This window comes from Olea europaea, chromosome 10 (genome assembly GCF_002742605.1).
Source record: "Olea europaea var. sylvestris chromosome 10, O_europaea_v1, whole genome shotgun sequence".
NCBI lineage: Eukaryota > Viridiplantae > Streptophyta > Magnoliopsida > Lamiales > Oleaceae > Olea > Olea europaea.
Window position 1 is genome coordinate 10413006 of NC_036246.1, and position 11567 is coordinate 10424572.

An 11567-nucleotide genomic window follows, 5' to 3' on the forward strand; every position below is an offset into this window, starting at 1 on the left:
ATATATATATATATATATATATTATTTTTATTGCACTTTAATTATCTAGACTAGAGATTAACGACATCTTTTGCGAGATTAGATTTATACTCTAATTTTCAAACTCAAGTTAGATGTTTACTGTTTTTAGGGTAGAAAATTTAATTTTTTTCTTTTTTTTCTTTTCTAAGCATGTCTAGTTTTCAAGGTTACGTAATAGCGCTGTTAACGTCGTCCCAAGTAAACTATACATTACTCATAAAACCTATACATAAATACAAACACATAAATCAATTAAGGTGCAAACATTATATTTTCTTCCCAAAAAATAACCTAATCAGAACAAAAAAGTTGCAATTTCTCCTATAATTTCTTGACGCATATATTGTTCTTATATGTTGTTGCAATTCTATAATTTCTATGAGTATTGTACAAAAATATTTAACATTCAGGCACCAATATTTATGGTGCTAGCGGGGACGTGTAGTGCAGGCCCTTCAAAACGGAGATAATCATACATGATTCCTATGAAGGGTCCTGCGGTTCTTGCCTGTGTTAAGAAAATCGTGTTTCTTCCGTCAATTAGCCGACTCCCAGCTATCCCAATACTGTACATAGAGTATAATCCATGAATTCCATGTCTAGCAATCGCATTATCCTTGCCTATTTGTCCCGTACTGAAGTCTGGAACAGCTAAATTTGGATTGTTAAAGCGCACCTTACACCGTACAAAAGTAGGAAAATAAATTTCAGTGCCATGTATAACAAGATAATCAATTGTTCATGATATATACTATTAAAAGAAAGAATCTAGAATAATATTATAGATTTGTCTCGATTATATTTCGTTTATAGTTTGGAACAATTTTCTTGAATAAACTTCCTTACCTGCATTTCAGCCCCGGTAGCCGATGCCAATGCTACATGGAGAGTATAATTTGCTCCCTTGTTAATATTTCTCAGGTCAAACTGAATTTGCCATGTGGTTGATTTGAACACACCATTTCCCACATTCCTACGTTGCAATAATGCATAGTTAAATATCTTTTGTTTATCGCAAAATTAATTTTTACTAGACTGAAAATGAAATTTACCTTGTAACATGAGCAAAAAACCAGTCCTTTCTATAATCACTGCGACCAATTGTGTAAACAAGGTCGTTCTTAGGATATAGATCCTTGTAACGAGTCCACAGTCCATATTCTCTGAACCTGTAATTCAGAAAAGTGAACGTATATAAGCATTATGGTTGATTTTAGCATTCGAAATACAAATGCAGGTAACCAGAAATTGATCGAACTTTTCGCCAGAAATTGCATATGAATGGATCTTTATCGATGGGCTCGTATCTGGAATGAAAAATTCTGCAGCTGTGCGATCAGCAATTCCGATTTCCCACAGTGTGGGACCTGCCCTCGGAGGCTCAAATACTACATTTCTTAACTTGATATTAGATCCTGAATGAATTAAATTAATATGGCCTTATTAGTATTAACTGACATAGAATCAAGATATTATCTTAACTAATTTAAGAAAAACCTGGTTTGATGGTAATGTCTGAAGTATATTTGTAATCTCCAATTGTACCAGGGACCCATGCAAACAAACTATAAGTCCCAGGTACGACGTTGTTAATGACAAAATTTCCCTTGGAATCTGCTTGTGTCCAGAATTGATAACCCTTAACAAATAATATAAGAAATATATTTCAAAATGAGAAGGCACTATTTCATTTCTAGAAAGAAGCTTAAAAGTTAAATAAAAGCCAAAATATTACCTTGCTTTCTGTCTGCCACGACCCCGCGGCTCCTGTTGCTGCCAAGCCCACATAAGCGGAGGCGCCCGCCACAGGTTTCTTGTTAATGAACCTAGTAAACATCAATAGTTGTTTATTTTTCCTTTTGTTTTGGTGCAGTTGCATTCATGCATGTGTTTCTGTCTCAAAATCGATACTAACTGATAGTCTGATAGCTCGGCCCAGATTCTCCGCCATTGTTCCAAAATTCATCCTCTCGGTTCGCGAAGTCAAGATTAGAGGATGTCAGCTCGGCCCAGATTCTCCGCCATTGTTCCAAAATTCATCCTCTCGGTTCGCGAAGTCAAGATTAGAGGATGGAACTGACATCAGTTAGTATCGATTTTGAGACAGAAACACATGCATGAATGCAATTGCGTAATACTTCTGTCATTAATGACATATATATAAATAAATTCCGTTTTCGATTTCTAAATTTTGCAAAATCCAAACTAATCCTGATAGCAAATCGGAAGGCTAATGTTGATGTAAATACCAGTCATGAACTAATAATTGGCCGCTCACAGCTCCTCTCTGGTTGGATTTAAGAAAGTCTGTTGAAAGAGGAAAGTTATATGGCCAGCTAGCAGTCTCCTTAAACATCTGAGTAATAACACAAACTGTAAGAATTAATGAACACAAACAAATAAATTTCAATCCTTTTTATTATAAATTACGTTATTAATTTAGCTTTAAATTTTAATATCAGAGCCAATAAATCAGTACCAACCCTATGTTTTGCATCATCCCAGAGAACAGAAGGATTCTGTTTGGCTCTAACATCAGAGTTAAGATAGACATAGACAGGACCAAAAACCTTCTTCCAATACTCTTCACTTTGAAATTTCGGAGCTAAATCCTCCCCGGCGTAATGAGTACTGAAAAACATCTATATATACACAAGAAAACTAATTAATATAGTTACACTAAAGAGAGCATTATCAAAGTATGAAAAAAATTAATTTAATTTTCTATATTCAATATAAAAATTATATCATAAAATACTTAGTAGCATCAAGGCAAGACAAGACTTACAGAAAGCATAGTAGCAGCAACATGAGATGTAAGGTCTTGTTTTAATGGTCCACCAGTACGAAATTCGTTACTGGGTGTTATCGTCCAAAACCCTATTGGCACTTGATCACTGCTTACCCACCCATGAACCTTGTTGTCTTTGTTATCACACGAGTACAAGTACTTATCGTCCACCTATCATGTGTCGAATATAAACTTATAATTCAGAATTCTCTACATAAATAAACTTAATACACGTAAAAGGATTTTCAAACATCATTAGAATATAAACTAATAAGTTGAAAGTACAACTATATACAACTATATTATTGTTCACCAGAAAACATACTAAGGGTCATTTGGCATGACTGTTGTAAAGTCAAAATGAGCTTTTGAGATCCAAAAGTAACTTTTATGAAAGTGTTTCCTTTAGTTAGAAGAGCTTTTAAAAGACGCTAATCTAATGTAACTTTTTCAAAAAAGCACTTCTGAAATAGTAGTTGCTTTTAAGAATTAGTTTTCAAATAAAAATTAAGGTAGCCTTTTACAAAATCTTTTCTATAATAAGTGAAAGGAAAAGTCATGCTAAACCATCTGTAAGTTCTGCAGCATATATGCTGGTAGTATTAGTAACATTTTTTGCCAAAGAAACCATAGGTTCATTAGTTTAGATTTAGAAACAAAGAAGAACAACTTATGACATGTTGGCTATGTTAAACTGGATAACAGTTACTCGATTAGAGAAGAAGAGAAAACTTTGTTAGTTTCTTTGTAATATTATTTATCAGTATGTATTAAACATGCTTATTGGCATTGTTGAATTTGATATACAAATTTCTACGAGTGCAACCATTTATACCTCTCTTTTGAACGTCGGATTAGTTGGATTCTTCAAGAGAACAGCTTCTGGATAATCAAGAACCTTACCAGTCTGACGATCCACAGACATTGGCATAAGCCTTTGCCTCTGATCCGACATAGCCATGTAGTGAAACCTATGTATAAATTTATATAAACACGGTTGAAACCACGGACAATTCATAAGATATTTATGTAAGATTTTATAATTCAGAGCCAAATTATTCTTTAGAAAAAAGGAAAAAATGAGGATATTGTATGTTTACTTATTTTCTCTAAGCTTGAACGCAACTCTTGCTTCTTGGATGTCAAAAGCTGGCCATCCTTTTAGACGCTCAAGCACAGTATACGTGTAAAATCCAGGCGAATCACGCAGCATTATATATCTGCTTTTAGTAATGGCAAATTCTAAATGCAGTTACAAGATTGCATCAAATTTTTTTATGCTTATGGAATTTGGGATATACCTTTTGTCAACATTTAGGGGAGCTGTTGCAACTCCAAGGTCCCATGTTGATATGAATGAAATCTCTGCTTGATCAGTATTTTGCACAATGACTTTAAAACTTGTCCCTACCAACCTGCACATGAACAAGATCCATCCTAAGTGGTTATGGAGATAGTAGTATATAGAAGCATAAATTAGATATATCTCTATGCACACGTCTTAGGGTCTATTTGGTACTGATTTTTCAAGTCAAAAAATCGGAACCAAATGGGGGCTTATTATGCAATGCACTCGTCATGTTTATCTGCATATCTTAGGTGTATGTAAAGTGGAAAAAGTAAGCCAACAAAATTTTTTGACACAATGATGATGACTAGAAGTACGACTCGAATTCTATTTGGCACAGTCTTTGCAGTGCAACATCTATGATGAAACTAAAATTATGAGAAAAATGGAAATCAGTGGTAGTAATCGAGGGATTGGTCCGAGAGGTATGGATCTATTTTATTATATATATGATGTATATTAGGATTTCACAACATCATCTCATTTGGAGCAGTCACATCTCTTGTAATATTGTGAATTTTTTCTCCTCTATTCGTAGTTTTTTTCGGTCTTGAATTTCTACGTAAATCTTGTGTTCTTAATCTTAATTTTATATTGCATGTTCTCACTTTTTCAGGACAATGAAGACACACCAAGTATAAAATAGAAATATTTTAATAGTTAACCACACATTTTATAGGCTCACAATTTATTACCCGCTTTTTATCTATATGAATTGTAGATTAAGTTATAATTTTATCTTGACCAAACATACACATGTCAAATAATCTACTCAGCCGTGATTTGGCCAAAAAAAAAATTAAATGAAAAGTGTTATAACTTACTTGTCCAGGTTGTCCTTTTCTCCTGGCTTGTTCCAAATAATATCCCAGTACCTGATTATTTACAAGAATGTCATCAAATTTGCAATGCAAGTCAAGGCCTCATGTTTAATAATGTAAACAATTAAAATCTTTCAATTAATAAGCAATATATTTGATATTTTGAACGTTTTCCCCTTTATTTTAATTAAAGTTTATTCTACATTGAACTTAGTTGAGTAAATTTGCATCTGAAAATAATTGAGATAATTGTGAATATTTACCCTCTATTGTCTTCTTCATTTTGGGTTTCTAGCAGATTGTCGCTCCCTTTATACCTTATATCTGTTACAAAACCACCTGGATCCGTCACAGTAATGCTGACAATCCCATTATTCATTACAACCTGTGACACACAAATTTCATAATTCCATTACAACCGGAAGACGCTATACACTTGTTTGGGAAAATTTTCTCAATAATTCTACGAGATTTTGACATTCTCACACGTTCGATAAAATGACCCACCATATCTTATGTATCAATATAATAAGAGTATAACAAATAATAAAGTAAAATTGCCAGAGTGTTATTTTACTTGCTGTTTCTGTCGAAGCAATTGAACGCCATTGGCGGGTGAATCGTCTTGAATGTTGGCTTTCAGTGGCGCTCTTCTGCAATTACAGTTAACAAAGATGGATCAAGGTGGGATTATAATTTTAATTCTGCTTATGTACAATAGATTTTGAAACTTTGCAAAAAAAGTAAGTCCCTGTCCCACCCGTGTATAAGTGCAATACGCAAGCAGGTATGCTATTTATAAGTAAATTTATATATTAGATACGGTTTGTATTATTTTATATACTAATTAAATAGATCATTTTGACATTAAAAGGTTAGCTTTGAAATTACAAAGGCTGAAAAATAAGATTATTACAATAATCCTACCAAGTTGATTCTTTTTGTTATGATAAACAGACATCAGCGATTACATTGATGCATGCTTAGTTAATTGTGCTATACTATATAGTAATTGGTTATTCAGCCAACAATATAAATTTTGTTATAAAATTATAGAATAATAAAAATTGATCTATTACAGCAAGAACAAAAAAACAGAAAATGAAATTGCAGAACTGTATGAACTGGCTATAAATCTACAACCCGAGGCCTGAGGTGCTTGAGGTCTAGTTTAAACGTCTATTTCCTATGATACAATGAAAAATCGGTAGAATCCAAGCACTGTAGATACTACTCTGGCAAACTGACTTAGTATTTGAACAGTATTACCAAAACCTTGATGGAAACTAAAATTTTGTACGTAGAAGACAATTTTTTTTATGCAGAAAAGAGAGGTTTTGTATTGACCTCTTCCAATGCATCACTTTGATTCCAATTTTTCATTCACTTGAGCATAAATATATGATTTCAGTGTTCTCATGGAGGAGAACACAAATCAATCTTGACTTCCAAAATAAACAGACAGTTCCACTCAAAATTTATGCCAAATCAGCCCTTCAATCCATTTTTTCCAACAGATTTTTCATTAGAATATAAACTTCAGTGCTTTTTTTCCATAATCAATTAAGTTTCATTGAATAACACATGGGATATTAGCCTGAAAACTTAGTGAGAAAAACAAAATTATTTAAGACACGAGAATATATTGGTATGGAAAAGCATAGGCCTGGAAAAGCATAGGCCAACACTAGGAGTATAAACGAAGAGTAATACAAGGTTTTGTACCGAAAAGAAATTATTTTCCTTTTTCTAAAACGAGTAGAATGAGAAACCCTTTTCTTCCATATTTTTCCAAAACCAGAAATTTTAAGTAACTCCTTGTCTACATAATATTTCTTGAAGAATTAAAAATCAGTTTTATAAAACAAGACTCTCAGTTACATGAGAAATAAATGGAAGTAAAAGAATATATAATTCTTGCATGAATAATAACTCACCCGTTCAAAGTCTTACTATTAATTAACGGAAGCATCATTCCCAGCCACCAGACAATAAATTTCCACCTTCCAACCTGCACCTTTCCCATTTTCCTTTTTCTAAATTTACCTGCAAATTTTAGAAAAAGTTATATAGAACAGATTTTACACATGCAAATATATACATGTGTGAACTGTATGTATGTCTGAACAAATAAACAAGAATAATCTTCATGGCATATTTAGCTTTTGCTGCATGAATTTTATTCAATTGTTCATCTCATATCAAAACGTAAAGAAAATAACGAGAACGAGAATCTGGCATGCAAATATAGCAGAAAATCTTTGTCTTAAAACACATATAACGAAAATAAATGTGGACGTATATATTATCTAATGGGATGCTTGATTTCATGATATTTATACGTTTTTCCTTACCTCGTTTGTGACAGATGAACACCTGGATTAATGTCCAAAGGGCAAAAAAATAAACAGAAAAAGTAAGAAATAGCTGTAATTGAATAGAAGAAACTGAACCTCTTAATACAAGGCTGGTTGATCAATATCAACATTAATTATACTTTTGCGATATATGAGGCTTGTTGGAGTATGTAAACGTTTAAGGCTTTTATAAATTAGAGTGCGTAAAAATAGTAAAATATTCGATTTTATGAAATTTTATGAAATCGACTTGTGCTAAATAGGAAATATTTGTAATATAATTAAAAAAGGTAAAAAATCTTAATATACATTAATGCAAGGGATTAAAAGTGATTCTTTATTTTGCTTTCGGTTGTAGTCTAATAGTTACGTATAGAAATATTTGAATGATCAATTTATTAAAAGATTCTCTGTTTAAAAGTTTGACTATTTCTCAACTGTGTTTGGAAAGCAGATATGAAATATATTAATTATTATATAAGAGTGAATTAGCGCTAAATGGAAATCTCATGTTATAATATTTTGATATTAAAAATTATTCAATAATTTTTATTTTTTTGTTATAAACTATAGAAAAAATAAAAGAAAATAGAGAAATCAATAGATTTGTATATATTTTATTGAGAACCAAAAACATATATTTATAAGTGTTTGGAAAATCAAACCAACCGGAAAACCGTTAACCAGTCCAGATATATGTTCAGTTATGTCATTTTAATAGGAGAAACAAACCCTGATAAAAATCCGTAAAATAACCTGTTCAATTGGAAACTGGTGAACCGGACATGGTTTTATCAAGTTTTTTACTAGCTTTAAAAAAAAAAAAAAAAAAAAGTAGGTATAGAGAAAAGATCTCCAATGATGCTTCTTTGACTAGCCCCAAGTGACGTGAAAGACTATCGTCTATATGCGGATATATATATATCTGGAATAAGATGCTGGGTATAAACAAGAAGGAAGAAACCGCAGGATAAATTGAGAAGAAGAAGCTGCGTGAAGAAGAAAATGAGAAGGAAGACCGTTTTCATAAAATGGAATAGGTTTTTAGGTTTATAACATTATTGGGCCTACATATTTCATACGTAGCTTATGACTTTTTTGGGCCCATTTAATTTTTATGTAAAGAAATGATTGTTAAAAAAATTATTAAAAAATCAAAAATTTTAAAATACTCTTAAACTTAATATTATTTTTTCAAAAATTTTATATCTATAGAGTAATTTATATTTTAAATAGCATATATTCAAATAAAATTTTAATTATTTAATTAATTTAATTTCCGAGTCGACCCCGATTTAACCTCAATTTGACCCATTGACCCTCTTTTTTTCTGTGGATCAATGTCTAATCCGATTTTGAAAACATTGATATTTATAGAGGAAAAAAGACTACTGAAGGTACAATAGTCATAATAATTAGGATTATAGGGATACAATATGGTCATTCATTAATTAGTATTTAACGTACAACACTCCCTTTTAAATAACTCATTACACAACAACTATCTAGTTAAATACCTTGTTTAATAAAAAGTCAGTGAAACAAAAATATCAAACGACGGAACAAAAAAGAATACTTTGGAGAGTTAAAAATAAATGTTGTCTCACTAAAATTTTATTAAGAAAACCTAATGAGATAAACTTGAGTGAAAGGAAAATGGTACAACTACTCCCCATGATTTTAATCACCCAAGATATTTAGATCAATGCATTCCTTTCTCACGTGTCAATTATTTGAATGTAGACATTGGCAATGTTTTTATGAGTAAGTCAACAATATTGTTGCTTGAGTGAATTCGTTGAAAATCGATGTCATTGGTTCTTTAAAGCTCATGCATATCTAAGAATGTTGGAGAAATGTGCGATGTCATGTCCCCTTTGACATACTCTCCTTAAATTTATGCCATAGAAGTTACATTATCTTCAAATAATATATTTATCTATCTTGTTTGACTTTAGTTAACATAATAATTTGTTGAAAAACAAAAATTGTTGCTATCTTTCGAAGTCTCATATGTGAGTTATATTGAGGGTAAATATCTTAGAGGTTATACATAGTCATTATGCGAATAATATGCCTCATTAACACCTTACTAAGAAAAAATCTATGGAGAAATGCTAATGAAAGAAAAAGAATACATTATTCTATTAAATATACTACAAAGATTGTCTCATTAAAAACTTTGCCAAGAAATTTAATGGAACAAAACCTTAATTAAAATAAATAAATAAAGAGTACAACATGTAAACCACAATATAACTAGTAGTCTAATTCTCGCGGAGACCCGCTTCGAACGAGATGGGGTAATCCTTGACTAAATGAAGAATCGATGTGGTAACAATGCAAAAGTACATGTCATGGGCCAGGGCGAGGTCACGAAAATGGTCCTCACCCCATTAAGCACATATTTATATTTACTCTACTAAAACAATTTAAAGTTTCCTAAAGATGTGTAATAATTACAAATTAGGGGCGAACATAAAATTGAGAACCCATCAAATTGAATTGAAATCATTAGTTTGGATCCACGTGAACCTCTTAATGATTTGGTTCAAAATCAACCAAATCAAATACGGTTAAAAATCGCTAAATTCAAACTGAGCCTCTGTTTGGCCCACTTCAAAATTATAATTCATTTTTCTATCTTTTCTTATCAACTATATATTCTTCAATAAAATAATGTTGCACGTAATTTCAAAAATTTCTCTTCTTTTTTAATCACAAATTTTTTAAGAAAACACTATTTACACAATTAAAATTTCAAATAATGGGCCAAACGGGCACTAAGCCATTCATCCAAATTCAAAAAATACTTGCAGTAGCAAGATATATGATTTACTGGTTCAATTTATACTTCAAGAAATTTACTTCTTGTCAAATTCTATTAGCTCTTTAGAGAAATAATGATTTATTTCTTATCAATTTCAAAATAATGAATTTTGAAGCTCAAACTTCTGTTATTTTATCGTTTTAAAGTATCGAGACAAACATATTACTAATGTAACATTTTTGTTTAAAATGTTTCAATTTATGTTATATTTTGTTATAAACTAGAGAGATAAAGAGAACAAAAGAGGAAAGTTATTAGAAATGTATATCTTATTGAAAATCAAAGCTCCATATTTATAGAAAAGAATTAGGGATACAAATTGTCATTCAATAATAATCATATTATTTACAAAAATCCCCCTTGAATGACCTAATACAAAATATCCGCCTTATTAAAATCATGTCAAGAAAATTTAGTGGGACAAAATTTGAACGAAGAAAAAGAGTACAGCCGCTCTCCTTGATTTCAATTCTTATATCAATTCATTCTTGTCTTCTACTTCAACGTGTTCGATGCTGCAATTTTTTGTGTATGCCTCATGTTGTCTTATATAGTTATCCAATAATATCATCTCCATACAAGATATTTATCAACATTAGATAAATGTAGTAACATGATGATTCCAAAATAACTCTTGTTGATCTCTCTTCAAGAGTCTCATACATGTATATGAATATTATTCTGAGGTAAAAGTCTTGTATATTATGGACATTCATTATATAAAGAATATGACTTGTTAAAATCTTATTAGAAAAAATTCTGTGAGAAAAATTCTTATAAAAGAAAAATGGTACATTATACTTAAGTATGCTACAAAAATTGTCTCAAAAATTTTACCAGGCAAAACTTAATGGGACAAAATCTTGGTAATGGGAAAAAAAGTATAATGCCTATTTACTTTCCTTATGATAATATCACTTGAATATGCTTCAAGCATATTAAATCTTTCAAGGATAACATTAATAGTCATGCTAGATGAGTTGACTATAGCTTATTTCAAATTCCATACATCATCAAGATAAAATAATATGAAATTATGATTTCATCAAACACGATCTATGCGAAATTTATTATGTTGATAGTCGTGCATTTTATATTACAATTTCATTTTTCTCAATTTCTTTTCACATAAGTATACATCTTTAGATATTTGGACTGTAGGTCCAAAAATCAAAGGTTTCTCTATTAAATTTAATGTAGGACTATGTCCCTTTTATTTGGCTGATCATTACTTTGATCGATATATTTTGATGTATTTATTTTGAATTCTCGTTATATGATACAATGCATCATATACAAAAGTATTTTCGATAACTTTTTTTTTAATTATATTCTTTTCTATAATAAAATAGCTTATTAAAATATCTCAACTTTCATCATATCATGTACCTGCACTTCT

General features: G+C 30.8%; 1 protein-coding gene across 1 annotated transcript in view; it reads right to left on the reverse strand.

Annotated features, from left to right (window-relative positions):
* Positions 1–427: 427 nt before the first annotated feature.
* The window catches only part of LOC111400273 (probable rhamnogalacturonate lyase B), a 20240-nt gene continuing 9100 nt past the window's right edge, over positions 428–11567 (reverse strand). Inside the window, exons 2-19 of the mRNA XM_023027691.1 lie at positions 8639–8729; positions 7336–7357; positions 6919–7027; positions 5559–5634; positions 5245–5366; positions 4985–5035; positions 4114–4227; positions 3913–4032; positions 3648–3783; positions 2810–2983; positions 2505–2663; positions 2271–2377; positions 1757–1847; positions 1519–1660; positions 1280–1436; positions 1074–1190; positions 868–994; positions 428–697 (exon numbers count right to left, since the gene is read on the reverse strand). Of these exons, the coding sequence (XP_022883459.1) occupies positions 428–697; positions 868–994; positions 1074–1190; positions 1280–1436; positions 1519–1660; positions 1757–1847; positions 2271–2377; positions 2505–2663; positions 2810–2983; positions 3648–3783; positions 3913–4032; positions 4114–4227; positions 4985–5035; positions 5245–5366; positions 5559–5634; positions 6919–7027; positions 7336–7357; positions 8639–8729 (2185 nt within the window). The remainder of the gene's footprint in view (positions 698–867; positions 995–1073; positions 1191–1279; positions 1437–1518; positions 1661–1756; positions 1848–2270; positions 2378–2504; positions 2664–2809; positions 2984–3647; positions 3784–3912; positions 4033–4113; positions 4228–4984; positions 5036–5244; positions 5367–5558; positions 5635–6918; positions 7028–7335; positions 7358–8638; positions 8730–11567) is intronic.